The sequence below is a fragment of the Monodon monoceros genome, unplaced genomic scaffold (assembly GCF_005190385.1).
Source record: "Monodon monoceros isolate NGI ecotype Baffin Bay Population unplaced genomic scaffold, NGI_Narwhal_1 Super_Scaffold_6, whole genome shotgun sequence".
Taxonomy (NCBI): Eukaryota; Metazoa; Chordata; class Mammalia; order Artiodactyla; family Monodontidae; genus Monodon; species Monodon monoceros.
In genome coordinates this window covers 9,496,046-9,522,872 of record NW_021703783.1, presented here as the reverse complement: position 1 = coordinate 9,522,872, position 26,827 = coordinate 9,496,046, and the positions used below count along the sequence as shown (strand labels likewise).

At 45.4% G+C, this 26,827-nt stretch overlaps 1 protein-coding gene across 1 annotated transcript; it reads left to right on the top strand.

The window, feature by feature from the left end:
* The first annotated feature begins 249 nt into the window (after positions 1–249).
* Positions 250–8,413, top strand: GPRC5D (G protein-coupled receptor class C group 5 member D). Its single transcript, XM_029205296.1, is given in 6 exon segments — positions 250–430; positions 433–1,000; positions 1,002–1,189; positions 6,751–6,759; positions 6,762–6,817; positions 8,161–8,413. Coding segments are annotated over 6 exon segments (1,074 nt in total). The 3' UTR covers positions 8,233–8,413.
* The last annotated feature ends 18,414 nt before the right edge of the window (positions 8,414–26,827 follow it).

The window sequence follows — 26,827 nt, the reverse complement described above, 5'->3', positions numbered from 1 at the left end:
TGCCTTAGCCCTCAAAAAGCCTTGGTGGAAATTATGACGTGAAACTTCATGAGTTATCTGGAGCCCCTAAGCGAAGATGGTTCTCCTTCCCAGCAGGATAGAGCTAGGATAGTTTGGAGGGGTGGATGGTTTTGAGCTATTTCATTCAGTAGGTCCAGGTGTCTTCATGTGGGAATCAGAGACATTATAGTGTCCTGCCCAAGACTACCCAACAGCGGTTCTTGAGGGTGCAGGTAAAGTTATGAAGTTATGTTTGTTCCTTTTTTTTGCACGGGAACAAAAGACCATTCTCGTGAGGTCCACCTACAAGTCACCACGTATGAGGACTGCAAAGAGTCCACTGGGGACTATTACTTCCTCTGTGACACCACGGGAGCATGGGGCATTGTTCTGCAGTCCCTGGCAGTAATTGGCATAGCAGTTACAGTTTTGCCACCCTGGCCTTTCTCTTCCTCATGAGAAGGGTTCAAGACCGCAGCCAGTGGAATGTCCTCCCCACCCAGTTCCTCTTCCTCCTGGGTGGGCTGGGGCTCCTCAGCCTTGCTTTTGCCTTCCTCATCCAGCTCAACAAGCAGACTGCCCCCATCCGCTACTTTCTCTTTGGGGTCCTCTTTGCTGTCTGTTTCTCGTGCCTCTTGACTCATGCCTCCAACCTGGTGAAGCTGGTCTGGGGTCAAATGTCCTCCTCTCGGACGACGATTCTGTGCATTGCTATTGATGTCAGCCTGTTGCAGACGATCATCGCCACTGAGTATGTGACTCTCATCATGACCAGAGGTACGATGTTTATGGATATGACACCCTGTCAACTCAACGTGGACTTCGCGGTCCTCCTGGTTTACGTCCTCTTCCTGCTGGCCCTCACGTTCTTCGTCTCCAAAGCCACCTTCTGTGGGCCGTGTGAGAATTGGAAGCGGCACAGAAGGCTCATCTTCCTCACCGTGCTCATCTCCATCATTATCTGGGTGGTGTGGATCTCCATGCTCACGAGAGGCAACCCAATGGGACGACCCTGTCCTCTGCATCGCCCTGGTCACCGACGCATGGGTTTTCCTGCTGCTGTACATCATACCAGAGCTGTGCTTTCTCTATAGATCGTGTCAGCAGGATTGCCCTCTGCAAGGCAATGCCTGCCCACTCCCAGCTTAGGAACGCAGCTTCAGAGCGGAGAATCAGCAACTCTCAAGAGGTACTTTCCTGGGGAGCTTGGGGAGGCTCTCCCGTAAGAGAAGCAGGAGAAAAAACAGGGCATAGGTGGGTGACGACATAGCTCAAGCCTGGAGACGGGGACACTCAGAGTCAAGGTTAAACTTTTCTAAATAATCAGTTCCTCCGAAATACAGAGATTTATGGGGAGAGGCCAAGAGAGAAATGACTCAAAGGCCCTAAATAGAAAGGGTGTGGCTCTGAGTATTCATGCTGGATAAAGAAAGGCACCCACTATAAAATGAGTTAACCAGCCCCAAATTAGGCTTGGGCCGTGCCATTGCATGACACACCATGCTAAGCACAGATGTTTGGCCATCAAGTGCAAGAGCAACCCTGGCACCGGTAACTGACATTTTTCACATTTAAGTCTCAAAGCCGACTTGCCCAAATATCATAACAGACTGATCTGCACGACTCATCACCTCATTAGAGTCTCAAAGCCCAACAACTTCTGGATTCCTACTTTGTAAATCATTCACTCCTTGAAAGCCTTCGAGGTTTACACAAAGTGACAGAATGAGCCGTGAAGTCAGAATTCTGAGCAACAGTCTCAGATGTGTAATCATTAATAGAAATAAAGAACTTGCTTTTGTGACATTTTCATAATAATTTCTGGGTCGGATTTGTATCCTTATATAAGACCAAGCCACCTGACTATATACTGGTAAAGAATAAAATATATTATCCATGATAACAAGGAGGTTTGGACCCCAATAAACCGGGGGAATTAGTGGCTAATTTCAGTTATCCGGAAATACGTCAAAACTCATTAATCCCTTTCTGAAATATCTGGCCTATTATTCAGAACCCAGCAGCACGGTTTTACATAAAATTTTGTGTCTTAATAGGCATCTGATTTCTCAGTGTGTTTCTAATGTGCAAAGATGATGTTAGTTTATATATTGTATCACGCACATTATGCTCACCAGGCTCAAAAACATTAATAGAAGGTTTCCTTTTAAATCAGACACTTTTCTGAGCTGTAATCTATGGCTAATTACATACTCAAAGTCAATCCTGTTCAGAGGGAAGCATCCATTAATTCTTTTCAGTTCAGTTGACCACGAGTTGGAAATTGACACTATACATCCTTCTTTTAAGAGTTTTTCATTGTTTTTGATGATGTGAGGTTTGGGGCAGAATTGCAGAGTCTATCTTTCTTTTTTTTTTTTTTTTTTTTGCAGTATGCGGGCCTCTCATTGCCGTGGCCTCTCCCGTTGCAGAGCACAGGCTCAGCGGCCATGGCTCACGGGCCCAGCCGCTCCGCGGCATGTGGGATCTTTCCGGACCGGGGCACGAACCCGTGTCCCCTGCATCGGCAGGCGGGCTCTCAACCACTGCGCCACCAGGGAAGCCCGGGTCTATCTTTCTTGAAACTACTTCTTATAGTTCTCACCGAAAAATGGGATAAAACTTCTTCTGTTTGCTTCGTTGCTGTTATGTTTCCAGGAAACAAAAGTCAGAGAGAGAGAGAGAAAGTTCTTAGAGTTTCATAATACCCAAAACCCACTGGGACTTGTAATGATCAATTTTCCATACGCCCAAAAGACTAGGCAGGTGTTTAAAGTGTTCTAAGAAGTGTCTTAGTGGAAAAGCAAGAGCTTTCAAAAGCACAGTGTTTCCTTATAACTATCCTTATTACTGGCGCATGGTTAGAAAATCCATTTCTGCCAGTGATAGTCATTGTCAACGTAGCTCAATATTTTGTGGCAGAAAAAAAAATCGATAGTGTAGAAAAGAACATATAGATTGCTCTCCAAAACTAGGCAGAATAACCAGAAACTTAAGCTTAGAGAAGGAAATCAGAATTTAGGTCACCTAGAAAAAGTACAAATATCAAAAATGAGAAGAATGATTAAAACGCAAGAAAAAGTACAGGATGACACCTAGCTAGGAAAAACATACAAAGAGATACAAAATAAATAAGAGTCAGAGCAGTACAGTATAATAACAGTAACTCAAAAAATCCTAAGTGTTGCTGTAGGTCGTGAGCTGACAGTAGGAGCGCAGCTCACGGCTGTCTGTTTTTGTTTGCCCGAGAAACAATCGTAGTGCTGTGTACACAGACAAGTGGTCGGCTGGAACAATCAGGCCATTGTTCTCAGCACCTGTCAGTCTCTGACAAGAATCCCCTTTCCAGCACTGAGATCCACTGATGAGAAATGTGGGAGAGGCTGGGTGGAAAACCACAGAGATGATGAAGGAGTTATAACGTCAGACCTCCGTGGAAAGGTTAGGACAATGAAACTGAGATGGTAGTTCTTAAGCTCTATGTGTCTTTCTCATGGACATTCAGGTTCTCTCTAAATTCTGTACTGAAACACAACAGTCCATGAGGCGTGCATCTGTCATGTGACTCTTCTGATTTATAGCTATGACCCCAGTCACATAATTTGTTGATTTACCACTGGGTTGTGAGACCAGAATTACTCAGTTGAAAGAAGAGTTAGACAAGAGGGGATTAGCAGGGAATTTCACACGTATGAATACCTCTCTCCGAGAGGTTGCTGTCCTGCTTTCTGTCTCCAGCTAAAGACGAAGGGTGGAAATAGACTCAAATCGAAGCACAAAGCATTTAGATTAAATACGAAACTAAGAGTTGGTACACACTGAAATAGATGAGCAAAGCGGATTAAGGACTTCATTTCCTTGGAAGTCTTTCAAAAGATTAGTCTTTATCTCTCGGAAGTGGCTTAGGGACTTAGTTCGAAGATATAAAAACATCTTGATGGAGAATGAATATGAAATCAGGTATATCACTACAAAACACCAAACAAATGGGTATAAATATTCCTTGCCCCATGTTATAAATGTGTTTCTTAAAAACTGTAGACTGGGGCTTCCCTGGTGGCGCAGTGGTTGAGAGTCCGCCTGCCGATGCAGGGGACAAGGGTTCGTGTCCCGGTCCGGGAAGATCCCACATGCCGCGGAGCGGCTGGGCCCGTGAGCCATGGCCGCTGAGCCTGCACGTCCGGAGCCTGTGCTTCACAACGGGAGAGGCCACAACAGTGAGAGGCCCGTGTACCGCAAAAAAAAAAACCGTAGACTGACTGAACTTTTAAAATCAATTGCTCTTTTAACTGAGAATTTTAAATGTGATATAATTTTCAAACACCTTAAATATAGAATATCAGCCATGAATCTTTGTTTATGAAGGGAAACTCCTGTTCTAATTATTGTCTGCTTTATCTGTTTTAGATGAATTAGAATATTGTTATATCAAGTTTGCTAAAAGCAAGACCCCTGTATATTTCAAAGGATCATGTAATTGTGGGCATTTTTTCTATCCTGTGTTTAAATATCTACAGACAAATCTAGTATGATTTTTTGAAGGTATTAAGACAGAAATAATGAGGCTATGAAATGTAAAAATGGGTCAATGAATACCAAATGATGTAAAACGAGAGAAAAATGTTCTTGCAAACAGAGGTCCTTCAGATTGTTTTCCTTACAGCAAGTACCAGGCATACCAAGTTCTGGCAAACATAGCCTTTTTTTGGACAATTCTCAACATTTTTTGCTTCAAGGTGCCCACCTTACTAGGAGAAACCAAATTTGGATGGTCCCAGGCAGTGTCATTTTTGTTTGTTCTTTCAGGGGGACAAGCCTGAAAACCTCTCTTTGTCGCCCTCTAGAGCTACAGGTCACAAAGAGTGAACTGGCGTAAAGTACAGAAGAAGACGTGGTCTGGGCAAGATTTGCTTGGTGTGAGGACAGACCAGGCAAGGATAATGACATTCTCCTCGTCATTATGCTTGGGTGACAGCAGAAAGGGTGCAGACCCTGTCCTCACATGCCCTGTCTTCGAGGCTCAGCTCTGCTTCTTACCAACATTGAGACCCAACCAAGCTCTGCAACCTCTGGGACCTCAGGCTCTTTGTAGTGAAGTGATGGTCATAGTGTCCCTGCCCCCTCCAGGTATCAATGTAAGGTCTTACTTACTCAACTCGGATCCATACCAGGAGCTGGTGGCAGGATTAATAGAGAGAAACACTCGACTTTTTGGTAAATTCATGAACAATAACTCAAGTTGGAGAATTAGGCTTCTCTGATTTATGATCTGGTCTGATGAGACTATTGGAGGAACACGGGTTACCAAGGGGCTGAGTGGGAAGGAGTCTTGTTATGCTGCAAGGAACAAAGTTAAACCAAGGATTCAGCTCATTTCTGCTGAAAGAAGAATGTTTTATTTTCACAGGATTCAATCCCTCTAAAAAACACCAGTAGGAGAAGGATGTCGGAGCATCAATTATAACTATACCACCACCACCACCGCCAATAATAATATACAAAGGGAAGCACTATGGTGCTTTCTATACTTCATGTCCTATTCCAAGGGCTTTATAGATATTGACAGATTTAATCTTCAAAGCAACCGTATGAGATAGATTGACTATTATGGTCATCAGGAAACTCCCATCAGGAAACAGAGGCAACAAAACATTAAGGAACTTGACCGCAGGTAACACAGCTAACAAGTGAGAGGGCAGAACAGTCCATGCTCTCAGCGCTGCAGCCACCAAGCAGGAACAAAATGACACAGTTACATCCCAGACCATCGAAGGACAACTATGTATCGAGCAAGGAGCTGGTCTAAGAGACAGACACAGCTCCTGTCTTCACAGAGCTTACAGGCTTGTTGAGGAGACAGATATTAAACAACCATGTGTGATTATTCTACGACAGTATAAAATGGTCTTTAAAAATTATGTCCAGTTTTTTTCTTTTCTTTTTTTTTGGCCACGTGGCACAGCCTGCGGGATCATAATTCCCAGATCAGGGGTCAAACCCATGCCCCCTGCAGTGGAAGTGCAGAGCGCGAACAACTGGACCGTCAGGGAATTCCCTATGTCCAGTTTTTAAAATTGAACCAAAGCTTGCAGAGTATCGAGCCTAAAGGGACTTTAGAGATGATGCAGGGAAGGCCTTTGATTCTACTGCTGAAGACAGTGAGATGCCCAAGGTCACGAAGGTGCAAAGACCCTGAGCCCCTGCTGATGCTCTTTCTGTAGAAAGTGACGATAAGCTTTCAGCCTCTTCAGTTACGAAACACAGATGTGCTTCTCCTGAGCACACAAATGTGATCCCTAGGCAACCTTCCTCAGAAGCTTTTAAAACACTCTTTTTAAAAATCACAGATTAGGGGCTTCTCTGGTGGCGCAGTGGTTGAGAGTCCGCCTGCCGATGCAGGGGACACGGGTTCGTGCCCCGGTCCGGGAGGATCCCACATGCCGCGGAGCGGATGGGCCCGTGAGCCATGGCCGCTGAACCTGCGCGTCCGGAGCCTGTGCTCCGCAACGGGAGAGGCCACAGCAGTGAGAGGCCCGCGTACCGCAAAAAAAAAAAAAAAAAAAAAAAAAATCACAGATTAAAACACACACACACACACACACACACACACACACACACAACCTCAGCGGAGAATTCCTTTTCAAAGGGTCAGGAGCCTCTTTGCAAGCCATTGAGTCTCTTAGTCCTCATGTGCTGTTTCCAGGTAAATCTGTGACACTAAGCCAGCCCCTTCCCTCCTTTGACCTTCAGCTCGAGACAGTGAGGAGCTGAGGAGGGTGTAGCAGTAACTGAATACGGTACCGCAATTCAGCAGCGGGTAAATGTGGTCATCTGCATTCTCCAGGGAAGCACAGAGCAACTCACTCCTTCCTCAGGAGGGCAGTCAGTCTTCATCTCCAGTGGCTGTACTGACCTGAGCTGAGCGAGGAGAGGCAGGGCAGGGTCATCCCTCCAGGCATGGGGAGCTTGAGCCATCCAGACTGAATCCACACCAGGGCAGTGCAGTAAAGCTAAATCATGCCTTTGCCTCTGCAGGAGGCCCTCCCAGTCCCCCATGGTGCTATATTCTGATGCAGGTGAATGTCCCTGAAAGAAAAGGCAGCTTGAAGGGTTTGTGTGAGGGTGAAGAGATGCAAGCTCACGGCTTTTTGCCTTGGGGACAACAGGGGATTATAAATATGTATGAGTGTCAGATCTGTTCTTATTATCAGTTGTCTAAATGTATCCTCTGGGCCACGCTGGCTGCCTCTCTGAGTCACTGTCTAGCTCCAGCAGCCCAGGCTGCCCCAAGAACTGGGCTGCGTCTGTCAGCATCATCTGGATGCCCAGATGGGTGTACCAATTTTTTTTATTTTTTTTTTATGTTACGCGGGCCTCTCCCTGTTGTGGCTTCTCCCGTTGCGGAGCACAGGCTCCGGACGCGCAGGCTCAGCGGCCATGGCTCACAGGCCCAGCCACTCCGCGGCATGTGGGATCTTCCCAGACCGGGGCGCGAACCTGTGTCCCCTGTATCGGCAGGCAGACTCTCAACCACTGCGCCACCAGGGAAGCCCGGGTGTACCAATTTTAATCCTTGCCTGCAAAAACAGAGGGACACGGCTGAGTAGGACTGGAAGTAACCTGGATTTGTGCCGTGATGGCTTGAAGACACACAAATCCGAACAGCTAAAAATACCACTTTGGGACACAATTGTTTTATTATAAGGATCACAAGTCACTAAGATCCGAGAGGGAAAGCCATGCTCAGGCTGTTTGTTTAATGAACTGTACTAGGCAACTGTAACTAGGTTAAACCCTCTGGTCTGTTATCTGAGAATTTGCCTTTTCCTGGAATGACACACAGACCAGGACATAGCTATATCATTTGCTGTAATTAATCCTCCAGAGGGCCTTTACACGACGAGAAAATCTTTACTATCCCCGCCAAGAATTTCTCGGATTATTTTCAGTTTCCAGTAATCCTGCAAAAACATTCTTGTTAATGGCTAAGAGGGAAGATGGTAAAGTAGTTGTGATATGGATAGGTTCAACATTTTTTTCTTTTTTTTATTATCAAAAGATTAAATGATGGTGAGATGATAATATTTCAAGCATAGTTTTGGAGAGTATTATCCCCTATGTTGCCTCAGAAAGCTGATGGTGGCATTTCTTCTTTTGCAGACTGTTGATCCCATACAGGAGGATTTCATCCCTTGGGCTAAAGTAAGCCCTCAGCAAGATGCAGAATTATAAAGTCCACAGGAAACATGGGTAGTGAAAACCCAGCAGATCAGCCTAACGTAGCCCTGATGGGCCACCGGGAAGCCCATCTGCCAGCGAAACATCAGCTCATCCTTCCTTCCCTTCCACACAGTCCTCTCCATCCATCTGGACCCTTCATCAGGAGACTGCCCCTTCAAGCATAATTACAATCTTGCTGGCCACCCTACCGTGACTATGTGTCTCTTCATTCTTTTTCTTTTTCTTTTTCTTTTTTTTGTCTGCGTTGGGTCCTAGTTGCACGCGGGATCTTTGTTCCGGTGCTGGAGCTCAGTAGTTGTGGCACACAGGCTTAGTTGCCCCACGGCATGTGGGATCTTAGTTCCCCGACCAGGGATCGAACCCGCCTCTCCTGCATTGGAAGGCGGATTCTTAACCACTGGACTACCAGGGGAGTCCCTCTTTCTTCATTCATGTAACTGAAAGATTCCCTTCCCTAGTAATGCTAGGACAAATTGGCACCTCTTACTAATGGGACCGAAAGACCTCAGTTTGATGAAATTAGGGTCATGCTAATATGACAAATTATAGGTGTCAGTAGCAGTTTAGTACTGGATTACCCCTCTAGTCATTTTTATAAAGGGCCCCTAAATATGACTGACCCAGAATTTGCAATAAAATTATAGCAGAACCCTCAGGATCCCCACAATTGTGCATCTCATGGGCTTGCAATCTGGCAGGTTTCTCCCATGATGTTAGCACCCTCACGACAGTGAGTACGGCAGCCGATGTGACTGAGGTCAATGACCTGCTTTCATGAACTAAAAACAGCAAAGGAAGAGCCACCCGAGTTGATGCTCATAAAGGATTTCGGGTGTACATGAAAAGGAGAGTCCACCTGTCTTGATGTTTCTAACGCACTGATGCCTCTGCCCTAATTACTTTTCCGTCATCCCTCATGCAGCTTCACATCCTTCCCAGTGGATATATACATCCTTAAGACCCATTTGTTAGATATAACAGGTATAACAGGACCAGAATCAGAGGCGTGTTGCCCTAAGGGTTTTTAGAGTCTAATTCAGCCTCCCACCTCGCAGATGAGAAAACAGAGCCTCAGAGAAATGGAATGACTTGTCCAAAGTCACGTGGTAGTTTGTATTGGGCCCGGTCTTCTGACTCTCAGGCCACTCCTCTCTCACTCTACAGGCTTCTCCATGCCTGTATTTCTGTATTAACAAGTAAGGCGTGCACCCTTGAGAATCAAATGTGATATTTCAGACCAGTGACTGTTGAGCGCCTGCTATGTGAAAACACTTTGAAAAGAAACTAAGACTCCATATATTGGGAAAAAAAGCCCTTTTAATGACCAGTGCACAGCACGGATGAGTATTTCCCGAGCACCTGCAAGGTACCAGGAATTTTTCTCAGACTCAGTCCTCGGCAGACAAGGCACACGGCGCTGCTCTGACGGGGCTTACGTTTTTCGTGGGGGAAGATAACACAATGCAGAGAATTTCAGGAACACCACTTCCTCTGTTATCAAGTCCAGACACATAACTGCTCACAGCACAACAGCCCAATCGGTCCAGAGACAAAGTGTTGGGGCAAAGAACAGCAACTTTATTCGGAAAGTCAAAACACCGAGAAGATGGAGGGCTAATGTCCTAAAGACCATCTTAACTCAGAATAGAATTCAGGCTTCTTTTATGCTGAGGGAAAAGGGGAAGCAGGAGGGTTCAAGATTAAAGGATAAAGGTGGATTGCAGGCTTCTTGGGGCCACCTGGCCTTCAAGGGAAGCATAACTTTGTTCTGCTTGCTCACGTAGGCTGGATCACGAGGCTTCTGCAAAACTTCAAGTTGCTAGCAGTTATTTTTACTTTACCATTCTTATCTCTGCTTAGTTGCAAGGTTTCTAGGCTGAAAGAGAACTTATCTATAAGTAATAGCCATAACTAATTCAGATCCAGTCCGTGGTATAGAAACTTTCTTCAGGAGCTTAATGAACTATTTGGGTACAAGTGACATTTCTCTAATGTTTAACTCTTGATGTGCGAGGCTAAAGTAATGGAATACACAGGCTTAAGAATGAGAGAGGCAGTTTCAACATGGTGTTAGTTCTGTTCTTCCTCTGTTACACCTCCTTTTACAGACAAGGAAAGGGACTTGCCCAGGATAATATAGCTTGCTAGGGGCAGAACCGACTAGAATCCAGGTCCCCAGCTGCTGTTCAGGGGCTCACCCTCTACACAGTGTTCCAGCGATTTCATATATTTTTCTGCTGCGCTCAGATTACCTGCTCCTTTTTAAAATCTGTGCCCTGAGCAATGTTCTCAGCACAAGCAAGCACCTAGGTGAACGACCAAAGAGTTTGACCTTCTGCCCTTATTGGTAATAAAAGAATAGAAAACGTTTAAACATTAAGACTCTGACCGGTGGCATACTATTCAACAAACCACATAAGAAACCTAATTTGAGACAGAACAGCAAGCCATGCAGGCTTACATCTGCTCTGGAGGGAAACTATCATCACTGATCCTCCTAGATTTTATCCCCAAAATGATGACAATGACACCTTCAACGTAATTTTGTTTTGTTTAGTTTTGTAGGTAAGAGGTGTTTAAGTCAGCTGACAAATGTCAATCAACCTATTAAAGTCACATAGGATGGCTAATATTGTTTCCCAAAATGTTTTCCCTAAAATCAGTAAAGGTAAAATAGAACCTCTTTGTACCAAATTGCCTCCGAGGTTTATAGCACAATTTGATCAAATTTTGGACCGTGCATTAATATTAGTTAGATTTGGGGGGTTGTAAGGTTGCAAAGTATCTCCTTCAGGCTGTTTCAGGAATGGAGTCGTAAGGTTACATGTGGGAGGAGGGAGCGAAAACTCCCTCCGGGAACCCACTATAGCCGCCGGCTTCATGGAGATGGAATACTGTCAGGTGTTGGGTGGACCCTGTTGTCTCCTGCCCCAGCCCCACAATCCCCCTCAGCCACTTTGATACTTTCCTCACTATTTCCTTTTGTGGTATCTTCACATGTCCATCCACCCACCAGCCGCTGATTTATTCTCTCCCCATATGTCAGATTCCTGAGAGGGAGTCCGCTTGGGCCAGCTGATCATCATTGTCTCTGATTGGGTACTCCTTTGCCTTGGCCAGCCTCTTCATTTACATTCAGCCTGTGGATTGGTTGCCCTTGGATCCCGTACCCACCATTGGTCCATTCGGCTATGTGTGGCTTGGTCTTGTGGTGCAGACTTGATTGTACATGTCTGCCCCCTCAGTGAGATGCTGTGAGCAGGGAATTATCCTCTGAGCAGCTAGGGAAGGTATAGCATGCACGATGAGTGACCTACTCCGGAGAGATTAATCCAGGAAAATATAATTTTATGAAATTATAGAATATTTTAGTGAAAATACCATTTCATTTCTTTTGTGTTTATGCAGCAATTCACGTAAAGCTAAAAACCTCAATAGTCTTCTAAGTTGGGATCCATGAGGAACCACTTAAAAGAGGAGATAAAACTATTTGTGGGGTCCCCTAGTGGCACAGTGGTTGCGAATCCACCTGTCAATGCGGGGGGCACTGGTTCGAGCCCTGGTCTGGGAAGATCCCACATGCCACGGAGCAACTAAGCCCGTGTGCCACAGCTGCTGAGCCTGCGCTCTGGAGCCCGTAAGCCACAACTACTGAGCCCGCGAGGCACAACTACTGAAGCCCATGCGCCTGGGGCCCGTGCTCCGCAACAAGAGAAGCCACCGCAATGAGAAGCCTGCACACTGCAACAGAGAGTAGCCCCCGCTCGCCGCAACTGGAGAGAGCCCGCGCACAGCGGTGAAGACCAAACGCAGCCAAAAATAAGTAAATAAAATAAATAAATTTTTAAAAAACTATTTATGATACGCATATTATACTCAATTACTCAATTCAACATGGAGTATCTGAAGATCTATCATGTACTGAATGCAAAAGCTGTTTATTCACTTAAATATTTTAGATCATCCTCTTCTGATTTTATTTTTCTGATTTTATTCATTTACCAAAAGAAAGGGTATCAATGAAAAAATTCATTACAAAATACCTTCCTGCTGGAGGGAATTCCCTGGTGGTCCAGTAGCTAGGACTCCACGCTTCCACTGCAGGGGGCCCGGGTTCAATCTCTGGTCAGGGAACTAAGATCCTGCATGCCACGCGGTGTGGCCAAAATAAATAAATAAAATAAATAAATAAAATAAATAAATAAAATAAGATAAAATAAAATAAAACACCTTCCTGGTATAGCATGGCTGGTTTGCTCAGTAGAGCATGGTGCTAATGAAATACCTGCCCAGGTAGAATTAATATATCCTTCATCTTGATGAATTTTTTCCTCATCCAGAGCATCAAAGATTTGTTTCTCTCTACATTAAATTTCATGATCTCTCCATAAGCTTAAAGCGTCTTTTACTTATGCCTTATTTCAACCTGTGGTCTGGTCAGGTTAAAGTTTCCTCATTCTCTCTACCCATTATTCCTTCTTCTTTCTTCTTTTAAACAAACGCTCCCTTTTCCTAGGATTATATCTACTTCGTATTGGCCAGATTCATGCCTTCTTATCATTCTTTTCCTCCTTCCACAATCAGCTCCGAATCTACCTTTTCCCAGAAACTTTCTCTGATGACATGGAGACACAGGGCTGTCACATACCAAGCCTTACTTAACTTATGGCAGAATAAAAGTCTCTTTTTTTCTTCAAACTCAGATGGTAAACAAGATACTTCTGTTGCATCTTTCTCTGAATAAGCCTAATCATCTATTTCAAAAGTACACAATTCATGAGAAATAAACTAGAAAATCTTGTTTTTTCTTCCTTGGTACAAAAGCCTCTTTTTTGCATCTGAAAGAAGTGCTTCTCAGTTAACATTAAATGGGAGTGAACATCCTTAACTACTGAGAAGTCAAGCTTGACACCTGAGTAAAGAAAGACTTTTTCTTGGAGTTGTTTAAAATGTCTTTTTTTTTTTAAGATATTTATTTATTTACATATTTTGGCTGTGTCGGGTCTTAGTTGCAGCACGCGGGATCTTTCGTTGTGGTGCGAGGGCTCTTCACTTTGTTGCGATACACAAGCTTCTACTTGTGGCACGCGGGCTTAGTTGCCCCGTGGCATGTGGGATCCTAGTTTCCCAACCAGAGATCAAACCAGCGTCCCCTGCATTGCAAGACAGATTCTCAACCACTGGACCACCAGGGAAGTCCCCGGAGTTGTTTAAAATGTCTTAATGGCTCAGACCAGTTTTAAGCTGCTGGTCTCCAGTGAGAGATCATGTTTGCTACTCTTCAAAGATAGATTAGTTAGAATTATGTTTGCATTTTAACCTATATCAGAACTTATTTATTCAAAGGACTTCAAAGTGACTACCTCAGGAGGCATAAAGATCACCATTACTTAAAGCATTATTAGAATGCCTTTCCTGGACTGCCTTCAAGAATGTCTCAGGGGGCTCGCCTGCTGGCGCAGTGGTTAAGAATCCGCCTGCCAATGCAGGGGACATGGGTTCGAGCCCTGGTCCGGGAAGATCCCACATGCTGCGGAGCAACTAGGCCGGTGCGCCACAACTACTGAGCCTGCGCTCTAGAGCCCGCGAGCCACAACTACTGAAGCCTGTGCGCCTAGAGCCCGTGCTCCACAACAAGAGAAGCCACCACAGTGAGAAGCCCACGCACTGCAATGAAGAGTGGGCCCCCGCTTGCCACAACTAGAGAAAGCCGGCACGCAGCAACGAAGACCCAACGCAGCCAATAAATAAATAATAAATAAATAAATTGATTAAAAATAAAAAAAAAAAGAATGTCTCAGGAAAATCAGAGGGATTGGGTTGCTAGCATGGCCAAACTGTCAGATCAGAGAGGTGAGTTCAGGAGTGAATTTCTACTGCTGATCTCATCCATCACTCAAAGAACTACCACGTACACTTTGGAAACACCATCTGCTATCTTTCTGGATTCTTCTGTTTAATCCTTACGTGCAGGCAAGGTACACACTTGCAAGGCATGTTGTTATTTTGCAGACGAAGAAATCGAGGATCAAGGAGATTAAGCCACTTGACCAAGGTTTTAGATAGTAAGAACCCAATTCTGGCCACGCCACGCAGCATGTGGGATCTAGTTCCTCAACCAGGGATCAAACCCGGGCCCCCTGCACTGGGAGCGTGGAGTCTTAATCACTGGACCGCCAGGGAAGTCCCTGGATTTTTCTAAAGATAGTGGAACTATTAGAACTTGAACCATATTTAGGATGTGGTTAAATCAAGTCTGGGTTTGGAAAAGAATCCTCTGGGCAGACTTTTTTTTAATGTGAAAATTTAGAGGATTATATTGACTTTTCTATGTTCTTAGAGAAACCCATTCCCATCTAAACGTCTGATATTTGATCTGAGATTTATTCACATTTCTACACATGAGTTCTTTAATGGGAGGTTAACGTAATTTTTCATTTCAACAGGATTTTCACATGATCACTGTCACAGATTGTGGGGTCACAAGTTCTGTGTCATCACAGGATTCAAGGTAAACTAAACTGGTAGGAGTTTCAGTTGCCATCCATTACTGTCCACTAACTGTAGGACAATGGAGTCTATGCTGTGAAGCAGATAGAGAAGAAGCTATCCATTTTAAAAGGTGTCAAACACAGACAAAGAAAAGATACAAATTAGGGCATTGCATATATATTTCAATTTGTAGAACTGACACTTCTTAACTGTAACATGTTCTTTGTATGATATAAATGCACTAAGGGAGCACATTGCGCTTTTAAAGTTCCTTTTTGAAATTCACCCCTTAATTGTTGTTATTAAGAGTCGAAGGCTTTGTAAGTCTTCCACCTGCGTATAAGGAAGGGGGCTGGGCTTTTTAAAAATATATGCCACAAAGGGAACGTTTGGCTGTAGTTTCCACCTGGACTTTATTTGCATGCAGAAGAAACTTGTATAGACTTCATCTTCAGCTCATTTTTAAATTCCTGACTGTCTAATTCAGTGGCCTCATTCCCAGGGCAATTTGTTTCTGGAAAAACTGAGCTTTCCAACTTTTGTTTGGAATATATAGCTGATTCAGACTGAAAGAATGTTTTCTGTGGTTCTGTTCTTATTAGGGGTTTGTTTTAAAAGCAAAGGAAAATCTATGGAAAAGAAATGAGAAGATACCTATAGCAGGAGGAGATCTTAGAACATAAAGATTTGGGTTGACTGGTGCAGTAGACTAATAATAATGCATTTTTAAATAGAACTTAGTTTTTAGCATCTTACAATTTGCAAATGGTTTTCACATCCACTGTCTATCTCATGTGATCTACTGGATGGATTAGACAACTTATTTATTTATTTATTCTTAAGATACTAAGAATCTAAAACTGCCCTTGGGCCACCATCACTCGGCTGTTTTGTACAATACAATCTGAACTATAAAATAAAATAGACACATACGTCCAAAGAATCCTTACTTATGGACAGAGATGTCACTGAAAGGTTTCCAAAACAGGCTGTGCTTTAGCTATAGCTGTTATTGCCATGTCCTGCTGTTGATTTTTCTGAAGGCCAAAACAACTGGTAGAAATGGCTATTTAGGAAATAAGAAAAGTCAGTCAATTTTATGGAAAATGTCAATTCTGGGAGTCAGCAGTGCTGGTTGCCAAATGTTTCCAAACTCTCCTGCCGTCCAGGCCCATGATAGGATGGCACTTTTTGTCCCTTTTGAGGTTGGGTGGGACCACACATTAATTCTGGCCAATAAGTCGGAGCAGAAATGATGTCATTTCCAAAGCTGATTCCAGGCAGAAGCAATTAATTGTTGGTCCAACAAGATCAAGAACTTTTTTCCTCCACCATGTGGCAAGCAGAGCTTCAAACAGTGGCTACTGCATCCATCTGGGTTCCATGATGAACATAACGGTGTGAGCAAGAAATAGAACTTTCTTATTGTAAGCTGCCCAGATTTGGGGTTGTTACCTCCACCTGCCCAGCCCAGCCTGACTGACTGTCGTAGCCACTGAACAAATTGTCCGGTACCTTAACGTAAAACAAGGAGGTACTTGTCTGAATGTTTTACTTTACCACTTGCTCTTCCAGTGTTCTACAAAGGCATCCTTAGATTAAAGAAAAACCATCCTGAAGTTAACTGATATAGGCCGGACCTCTCTGCCAGGCGTGTGGCTTTACAGCTGTTCACATAATTACACTTCGCTGGGACAGCTGCCGTCATAAAAGCATGCAGAGGGCGAGGTGGTAACTTAGAGTCACTCTGTCTCAGAGACCGAGGGCAAGAAAGACTTCCCAGTAGAGGTCAAAGCTTGAGCTCTGTCTTACATGGGAGGTAGGCAGGAATTCATGGGGCAGATAACGTAGGGAATGATACTATGAGCAGCCGCTAACAGGGCGTCTTTGTTTAAATTAGAAAAATGTGCCCCCTCTGGGTGGATGAATCAGAAAACATGCCCACAGCCCCCAGGGATGCAGCCTATGCTAAGGGCACGGAGCTTGGTAAGCGGAGCAAGGCTGAATTCCAACCCCACTCACCATCTCAGCCAGGTGTCTTGGCGCAGGGCAGAAAGCAACAACAACTATGCAACTGACTGCAATGACCCAGATTTGCAGGGCAGAAAACATGCCAGTGCAAAGGCGTAGCTGCAAAGAAAACCAAGGCGTATTGGAGAACTGCAAGGCATTCATTATTGCCAGAGCAGAAACACACAAAGCAGAAAGCAGTAAGAGATGAGGCTGGAGAACTGGGCTTCCTCGGCTCACACCGGGCTTATATCCCAAAAGCAGCAATCTGGATGTGGGTGTGAAGGACGTGAAAGGAGCGGCCGATCAGCCTGGAAGCTCGGGCACGAGGCATGTGTACCCCTGAGCACGCTTATCAACAAATCCTCCCACATTTTGAACCTAATGGAAAAAGTTAACAAAAGCTCTCCAGTCAAAAAAAAATCTAGAGCCCTTCATAGCACAATCTGTTTACACGCCTTTGTCAACCCTCAAAAACCCCTGGGAGGGACCTGACAGGCACACCAACCCAGGGAACCACAGCCTGATTGGAAAAAGTTGTTCCTGTTGCGAAATAACGCAGGGTCGTGAAACAAACCGTGACAGCCTGTTTTTTATAAAATGTCTCTGTGTTGTTGATCATGGACTTTTTGCACTAATTTTGGTTTTTCAAAATATTGTAATTTATCTTGATGACTGAGGGTTTTGGCGCTCCCTTGAATTTTGTGCCGGAGGCAAGAGCTTCGCTCTCCCCACCCTGGCCCCAGCCCTGCCGATGGATCAGATTTGCCTGGTGGGAAAGGGTGGGACGGCGGCTGGAGAGGGAACCCTGGCTGATGTTAGAATTACTTAGGAAGTTTTAAGAGCTCTCCATGGCCTGACCTCACCACAGACCAATTTAAATCAGAATTTCTGGGAGTGGAGCCCAGGCATGGGTATGTGTTTAAATCTTTCCAGATGATTCTGTTTTGCAGCCAGGCTTGCAAACCACTGCAGTTAAATGGATATTTAGGCTTCGAGGTACAGAATGAGGAAGAGGAAGGTGCCAGGATCCTGACCTGGGTAACTCGGAGGGTGATGCTTCCACTTTGTAAAAGAGGTGACCCCAGGTGGAGGGTCCAGGAGGAGAAACAGATCTGGAAATGGAGAGGACAGCAGATGAGTTGTTTTGAACCAGCTGAGTTGGAAGTGGAAATGCGCAGCTGAATACAAGGCCGTGGAGTTCCACCAGAAACAGAGAGAGAGTTTCAGGAATGAGCTTAGAGGTGGAGGTGGGTGTTGTGAGAGGAGATGTGCTTTTATGGGGAGCATGAGGAAAGGGCCCCAGAATGCTTCGTGGTGGAGAAGCCTGCTCCATCCCTAAGGGGATTCTCTCCTGATGCCGTTGCTTTCATAGCCACTTCCACCTTTAACACTGGGAGGTCTCCACCAAGATCCCTCCAGAGACGGAACCGGAGTCCTGTTTGCGGAATCACGCTATAGCTCCAAAACAAGAGAGCAGACTGAGAGTCTTCCTCTGGATTTGAGTTCAAAGGTGGGGAAGGCAGCTGCTGGGGCTTGCCTGGAAGATTGGTGAATTAGAAAATGAGGACAAATGTGGCTAACTCTCCAAGGCCTTTCCCCAAACCTGCCCAATCAGAAGAATCATCCGGGATACTTGTTACAAATATAACTTCTCAAACCTGGATCCGGACCTACTAAATCAGAACCTCCAGAGAGGGCCCTGGGACTCTGCCTTTTTAACAAGTTCCCATGTGACTCTTAAGATAGTATGAGTTTGGGAAGCGCTGCTCCGTTGACAAGAGAAGGCTTCCTCTTTGCTCTGGTTTGGAGCAAAGACTGCCTGGGCTTTTCCAGTTTGGCCCGAGAAGGCAGAATGCGATTGGCCTGATATGGCATAATCAATGGAAAGATTTTATGAGTCAGTCCTGTCCCTAGGAACATTCAGCTTCCAGTTTGCATCTTCTTCTCTCCCCTTGTCCGCCGAGCCCCGCCTGCTGCATCCCTGCTGACCCTCGCCCACTCCCATCCAGTCCCCACCCAGGACACACTCACCCAGTTTTCCTAAGAGAAAATGTTGCCAGAAGCAGCTTACTGCCTTGAAATGTAAGAAGATAAATCCTTTCTGAGCCTTCTTGCTGACACTCTCATCTATTTCCAGCAGGGTCTATATAGTCTGAAAGGTCCTTGTTCATCCATTTGGTTCAAGTCAGTTTAGAAAAGGAATGCACTTGAAAAAACAACGGTTGCCATCGATCTTGGCAGGGCTGGGGAGGGGGGAATCAATCTAAAATGCTTCTTTGATTTTTGCCTTGGGGGCTGCTTTTCTCTTTTCTCATATTTGAAGTTTGTTCTTAGTAGTTCTCCTAGGAAACAGCACTTTCCCAAGCTTGACAAAGAAAAGCCTCAGGGAAATAAAACTTGGACGTGATGAAATGCACTCAGCCCAAAAAGTAAAGAATTTCCTTTCTTTCCTCCAAGCCTTAGGCTTGTGAATAGCTTTTATCACATTGGAGTTAAGTGTTCTTGTACAGAAACAAACAAAAAAAATCGGATGGTTGATCAGCTGAAATTCATCATAATTATTTAAAGATAAATGACACCGAAGACACCAGAGCAAACTAGAGGGAATCTGATAGCGGTGCTCTCTGAGGGAGGTGCCATAATCCTAATTAGCCTGTGACAAACAAAAAAATTACCTTTCTCCCCCCAAATTTATTGGTTCCTACAACAAATTCTCCTATGTGTGCAGGCACTGTGCTAGGCCCTGGGGCTACATGAGGAAACAAAACAATTTTCTGTCCTTCTAAAACATTCAGAATAGTGGGAGAAACACAAGTAAAAACACAGAAATATAATTGCAAATTATAAGCGTTCTGAAGCAAACAGACTGATGACTCAGAAGACCAGCTGCTAGGGGAGACCAGCATTAAATAGAATGGAGGTGGGAGGCCTCACTAAGGAAGCGACATTTGAGCTGAGATGCAAATGTGAAGGGGAAGAGCTGCAGCGGTGGGGGCAGGGAGACTCCAGTGAGAGGCGTGTAGAGCTGGGCCCCCTCGAGGGAAGAACTGCTGGAGAAACTTGTCTCAGAAATGAGTGACTGACACGTTAAGAACTCGGGGACTTCCCTGGCGGTGCAGTGGTTAAGACTCCACGCTTCCACTGCAGGGTACACGGGTTCGATCCCTGGTTGGGGAACTAAGATCCCGCATGCTGCGCGGCACGGCCGGGGTGGGGGGGACATTAAGAACTCTACCTGGAAGGGTCAGAACCAGATAGGAGAGAGGCATTGAGTGGAACGGATGACAAGGGTGGCAAAATGTTGATTCCCTAGGCACTGGGGCAGCAGGCAGGGTTTGGGGAGACCAGAGACCCAGACTGGCTATGTGGGACAATGTACAACAGTGTCCATTTACCCCTGTGAGCCTTAAATTATTTGTACCACTTCTAAGTATCCCAATAGGTGAACTGATTTGAAGGCCCTACGTAATTAAGGCTTTAGGCCCAAACCGAACCATCTCGTGAAAACCTACTTGGGATTAACCTTGACTAGGTATTTAGGTTATATGCTCAAATTTCTTCACTGTATATGGAAAGGTTTTTTCAGACTGGAATGCATTTCTGGCTGATGGGATACGCTGAGAAAAGCAGGGGTCTGGGAAGCTGGAGGAAGTGGGGTAATGCCGTCTGGCTGTGACCCAATCCTTAGGGTACGTGAGATTGTGGAGACCAAGGTCACAGGGATGGGTCATGCACCCTGAGTAAGGGACAGTGGTTGGCATGCATCCCTTCTCAGCTACGCACTCAGCAACCTTCTGATCTGCTACTGATTTGAATGGAAATATGTTTTCTTTGGCGTGATAATATGTATGCATACAGGCAGCGACTGGGATCAAGGATAATCGTTTCGTCACGCTTGTGAGAATGGCTCTCCGTACCTTACAGTTCCATCTGATCTGTGGCTATAGGCAAGGGTAGATATGTGTATTGCCGGGGGGAGGGCTGGGGGGTGGAGTGCACATGTGCTTACACAGGCGGACACCTCACACATGTACTGGGATTTCAGAGACTCCCATAGGCTGCTGGAAAATATATTTGGAGAGCATGAAAACTCTTCCATTTATCCCTTATGTGGACTTGATAAAGAACAATTTTTTTTTTCTTTTTAAACCAAGGCCTTTTTTTTTTTTTTTTTTTTTTGGCCGTGCCATGTGGCTTGCGGGATCTTACTTCCCCGACCAGGGATCAAACCCAGGCCTTGGTGAAAGTCCTAACCATCCTAACCACTGGACCGCCAGGGTATTCCCAAGAACACTTTTTCCCCCTATCCTCTTGTTTTCTCCTAAAATTAAATGCAGCACACACACACACATACGCATGCACACACCCCAGTGACCTGGGGAAAATAAACGGGTTCCGGTTTGGTGTGTCACTGCCTCGAGGTGTGGTGTGTCAGGGAAAGGAGGGGACAGAGGCCCCAGCCAGTGCCTTTGAAGGGGGTGCGGAGGGGAGGGGGGAGGGAGGGTCAGTGCAATCAGAAGAACCACATGCCTTCAGAGGCTGCTTCTCCTCACACCGTCCCAGCCTTTCATGATTCAGGGAACTTCTGGGAACTTAGAGGGAAAAACAGCCATCCTTCCTAGGAGGTTCTGTGATGAGGTCAAACCCAAACCCATCTGCCCAATATCACAGACAGCTCATGACACTCTGGGAACTGGAACTTAATGTTTTCCTGAATTTCTGATTCTTAAGTCCTTAACTTTTATTTCACCTTACAATGCTTTTTTCTTCATTATTTTGCCATTATTTGGTTGACGTTACAACCCTTCCTCCTGCCTTTCAACCCTCTCTCCCCATCTCCTCACCCCCACTCCCACACTTTCTCCCCAACACAGCCCTGGTCCTCCCCCTCCCCTCTCCTCCCACTTCCTCCTCCTCCTCCTCCTCCTCTTCCTTCTTCTTCCCCTTCTTCTCCTCCCCCTCCTCTCCCTCCCCTGCCCCTCTTCCCCTCCCCCTCCCCCTCCTCCACCTCCTCCTCTTCCTCCTTCTTCTTCCCCTTTTTCCCCTTCTTCTCCTTCTCCTCCTCCTCCTCCTTCTTCTTCTTCTTCTCTCTCCCTGTCTCTCTGTCTCCGTCTCTGTCTCTGTCTCTCTCTCTCGACTAGCTAAGTACAATCAGATGCTCCCTCTGACCCTCATCCTGGTTCCCAAGTGTTCACAGACTTCATGGGCTCATGACTCAGAGGACTGAGCTCATGCTGTACAGGCGCAACCCACAAGCCTCTTTGATTTTGCTGAGCAATACGGATCATAGCGTTCTTATGCCATGAATCCCCCTTGAAGAACGACATGGACTAGTAGTTTTTGAACTTAAGACATAGTAGCTTTTGAGTAAAGAACTAAATCAGGCAATATTTTGGGCATGGAGTGCATGTACCCGAGGCAAGGGGTAGGGGCACACTGGTTTTTATAAAGTTCAAGTATCGATGCAGAGGGTTCTACATCATCATCATCACGTCCACAGTAAACGCAAAATTAAACATGGCACAGACTCCATTCACAACATGGCACAGACTCCATTCACAACATGGCACAGACTCCATTCACAACATGGCACAGACTCCATTCACAACATGGCACAGACTCCATTCACAACATAGCACAGACTCCATTCACAACATAGCACAGACTCCATTCACAACATGGCACAGACTCCATTCACAAGGCACCTTCCATTCTAAAGCAAGGCTATGAAGAAGGGTTCTGTAAAATACAACTACCAGCCAGGGGATGGATTAAGACCCCCAATAATAACACTTACTAAAAGGTGAGGGCACCAAGAACAACAACGCGGCAAGTAAAAGTCCAGAGCCCAGAGGGTTACAAGAGGTTATCTGGTCCGGCCTCATTCCTAACGCAGAATTCCCCGCATTATCCTCAGCAGAGCACCCTTGACCTTGAACACTTCCAGCAAGAGATAACCCACCGCTTTGCAGGCAGCTCTTCTGGGATCCGTCTCCCTCGAATTTCTAACCCTGGAGCCGTCTGCTGTGCTGTCATGATTACAGGTAGTTGAGGTGGGCTGGAGCTGTGCATAGGACATCCAGAGGTGGCCCTCCAGCTTTGACTCCCAGCCCTCCCACTTGGCAACTGTGTCACCTTGGACACTAGTTAACCTCTTAATGCTTCCATTTCTGCAGCTGTTCAATAAAGGGAGATGATGATCCTAATAACTCATATGGTTTTTATAAGTATTAAATTATACGAAACAAGTAAAGCACTTCAGTGGAGCCTGGCATAGGGGAAGCACACGATAAATGTTAGCTGTGGTGATGGTCATACACCCTGCAAAGTCTTCTCCTTTCCGGATGAAATATCTCCAATACCATCAACCATGCTGTATCTCATGTCGTTCTAAAAATAGCTCCTCCGTTAGAAGCTCCTCCATTACAGTGAGATGCACAGAATGGATTTAATATTCTGATGTGGTATAACCTGCCCCGAGTTCAGTGGGAAGAGCACCTGCCTTGACCCAGATTTCACGATGGTATCAGGGCTGCCTTCGATTGAGTTGGCTTTTTGTCTGCTTGGTCCTTATCAGTCTTATAAACACCTAAAACTACCAGGCTTTTTTCATAAAAATTGCGGTCGAACCAAGCCTTTCCAACCTATACTTATGTAATTTATTCTGGAGGCATGAATACATTTACATCTATTAAACTAAATGCTTGGTCTGGGATCTTTATTCCAGTCTACTGCAATACATTTGTATTCTGGTTTCATTATTCAGTCTTTCCTAATTTTGTGTCATGTGCAAAATTTGAGAAATATGCTTTATTTTTATCCAAGTGGTCAATAAAAATGTTACCCAAACAGATCCAAAAACAGAGCCCTGTGGGACACCACTGGAGACCTCAGGCTAATAAATGACCTTTTCTTGGATGTTTGACTTATGACTCAACCTAACTCTATGGTCATTAGACCTGCTTTTTTCATGAAGATAGCTTGTTCATAAAGATATCATGCTAGACGCAAACTATTATATGTAGAATGGATAAACAACAAGGTCCTACTGTATAGCACCGGGAACCACATTCAGTATCCTGTGGTAAACCATAATGGAAAAGAGTATGAAAACGAATATATAGATGTATAATTGAATCATGTTGCTGTACAGCAGAAATTAACACAGCATTGTAAATCAACTATATTCCAATAAAAAAAATTTTTTAAAGATACCTGCTAAAACAATGTATGCTTTTACTATTTCAATTTCTTGTGGGTAAAAAAATGGTTGATCTGGAATTATTCCTCCTTAAGAGAAAGGAAGTAGCTTTACATAATCGCAGGGTATGGTGCGAACTTCTACCACCATGTCCCAGAGCTCAGGGCATAGCTACATGGGTTTCTCAGAGCTTTTTAAATTGAGTTGATAAAAATCCAGCGGGTTTGGTAGATCATATTGTGGAAGGGGATCTGACTCAAAGCAGCTGGTAACCAAATTTCATTCAAGTTTCATCTTCTTTTCTGTCTAAGATCGTGGTTGGATCTGGTGCTTGAGATCCACTACACACACAACAGCTCCTTGCAAAGTTTTCCTAAGGACTGCCTCTGAAATCTGCCATCAGAAACCGCATAGGGTGGTGATCATTTTGTAATGAATATAAATATGGAATCACTATGTCGCACGCCTGAGACGAATATATTGTAAGTCAATTATACTTCCATCTGAAAAAAAGAAAAAGAAATCGCATAGGGAGTGAGAGATTGCCAAGGGGATCTATAGCTCCAGGCAAAGGAAAAGAACAGGGGCTGGGTACAGGTTTTTGACACAGGCTGGGACTCAAGGAAGTGGAAGGATTATTACAGCAACCGGGAAGATGAACTCTTGCCTTCCCTTGCAGCCCCTCCTTTGACAGAAGGAGGCTCGTGTGGCTTGGAGGTTGCAGAGGAGTGACCTGGGGTGACCCAGAAAATGTCAGTCCTCATCGGGTCCCTCTCCCCACAGCTTCCATGCCCCGGGGGGAGGGATGCCTGGAGGAGAAAACAGGGGGTGGGCGGCAGGAAAGGCATCTGGGGAGGCAAAGGAAGATGAGAGGAGAGCTTAAAATATATGCTGACCACAGTCATTTTGTCTGATTCTTTTCTCAAACACCCCCTTTGGAAAAAAAAGTATCTAAAACAGACCACACAAGTGTTGACAGTAGAAGGAGCGCAGTACCAGAAATCTGAGCCCCGTTGCATTAAGTCCTTCAGGACTGAATTCCTTCCTCTGTAAAATGAGGGCTGTGGTTACCAACTACGGAAGCTCTGTGACCTTCTCAAACGCTAACGTTTTAGGCAGTGGAGTGTCCCACTCTGAAGGGGCAGGGAAGTGGTGGTAATCAGGAGGTTGCAGAAATCGGGGTGAGGCACCCATCCTCTACCACACAGACTCCTCTGCATACCTGGAAAACCTGAAGCCAAGGAGGCAAATCATTACCTGCCCGATGGAAGGGATGCCAGAAAATGACCACAGGTGGACCACAGAATTTCCAAAGGCAGCTGGCTACACCCTGGAGGCCGAGTTCCCAGATCCGGGATCTCAGCAATCGACACCTGAGAAAGATTTTTCTGAAGCTGCCACCTCCGGTTCTAAAGTAATCTCGTGTTTCAGGTTGGGGCTGGAACAGTGGCAAACCTGCAAACCCGGTAGCAACAGGAGGAAGTGGAAAAGGAGGAAAAGATTGGCGGGGCTCAGTTCGGTTCTCAGGGACGCTGACAAGTCTAGAAATGACGGCAGAAAACCCAGAATGCATGGGGAGGGGATTTCACCGCTGCATTTCCGGGGCCAGACCGTACTCTTGGTTTTGGCAAACTTTCCCTGACAAAAGCCAATGTTCTCACCACATAAATACTCTTCGACATTAATAACAACAGCCTATGAGACCAATATCTGTAAAGATGCCAGGCTGCATGCAGATGAGCTGGAAATACCTTGGAGAGTTTCACAAAGATGAGACACAGGGCAATGAAGCTCCGGGAAAGGAGATGGAGCGTGGATTCTTTAAAGAAGGTGGGAGGGAGAATGCAAACGGCTCACGCGTTCAAGCCTTTTAAAATGGGACACGTTTGCCTCAAGCCAGCTGAGTAGCTGCAGCCCTGCCTCGTACCCTTCACAGAAGAGCAGCTGTGGACTTAGGCTGAGTCCCTGAGGGCCGATACCTGAGGTGTCACCGCCATCCAGTGGAACCAGGGGGGATGGCCGCTGTGGACGGCCTCAGCCTAAAGTGAGAGGCAGAGGCGACACTCGGTCTATTTCTCAACTGACAGTGAAAGATGAGGGGAAGGTTGTTGAGCTTCATTTCATTATCACCCATTTAGTCACAAGGGGATGCCGTTCTGGTTTCCAGCCATCAATCAACTGACGTCACTCAAGGACCAGGCTGGGCTAAAGGTGCACATTCTATGTCAGCCCAGGTGGAGACGGAGACTTACAGGAGGGCTTTGAAACACTCTTCTCCAGTAGCATAGCGATCCTCAGATTCCCAAACCTCCAGTCCCTGAGATGTCCCTATTTTAATAAAAGCATTTCATTATGTCCAGAAGACAGAGACCTGAAGTCAGGTTAGCATGGGTGAGGGGACAGGGGTGACAAGTGCTATTTGAATGGGCAGCATTCTTCTGCCACCTGGAAAGTAAAAGAACTCAGTGAGGTGATGATCTACTTGTCCAAACTGTACTTCTTTCTTTTTTTAAACTTTTTAATGTTTTTGGCCATGCCACGTGGCACATGGGATTTTAGTTCCCCAACCAGGGATCGAACCTATACCCCCTGCAGTGCAAGTGTGGAGGCTTAACCACGGGACTGCCAGAGAAGTCCCCAAACTGTATTTCTTGGAGGAGAAACCAATCTCCAGCGATGGGTGCCACTTCCATGCCCTCTCCTGTCTTTTGTTTGTTTGTTTGTTTTTAATTAATTAATTTATTTATTTTTTGGCTGTGTTGGGTCATCGCTGCTGTGCGCAGGCTTTCTCTAGCTGCAGCGAGCAGGGGCTACTTTTCGTTGTGGTGCACAGGTTTCTCACTGCAGTGGATTCTCTTGTTGTGGAGCACGGGCTCTAGG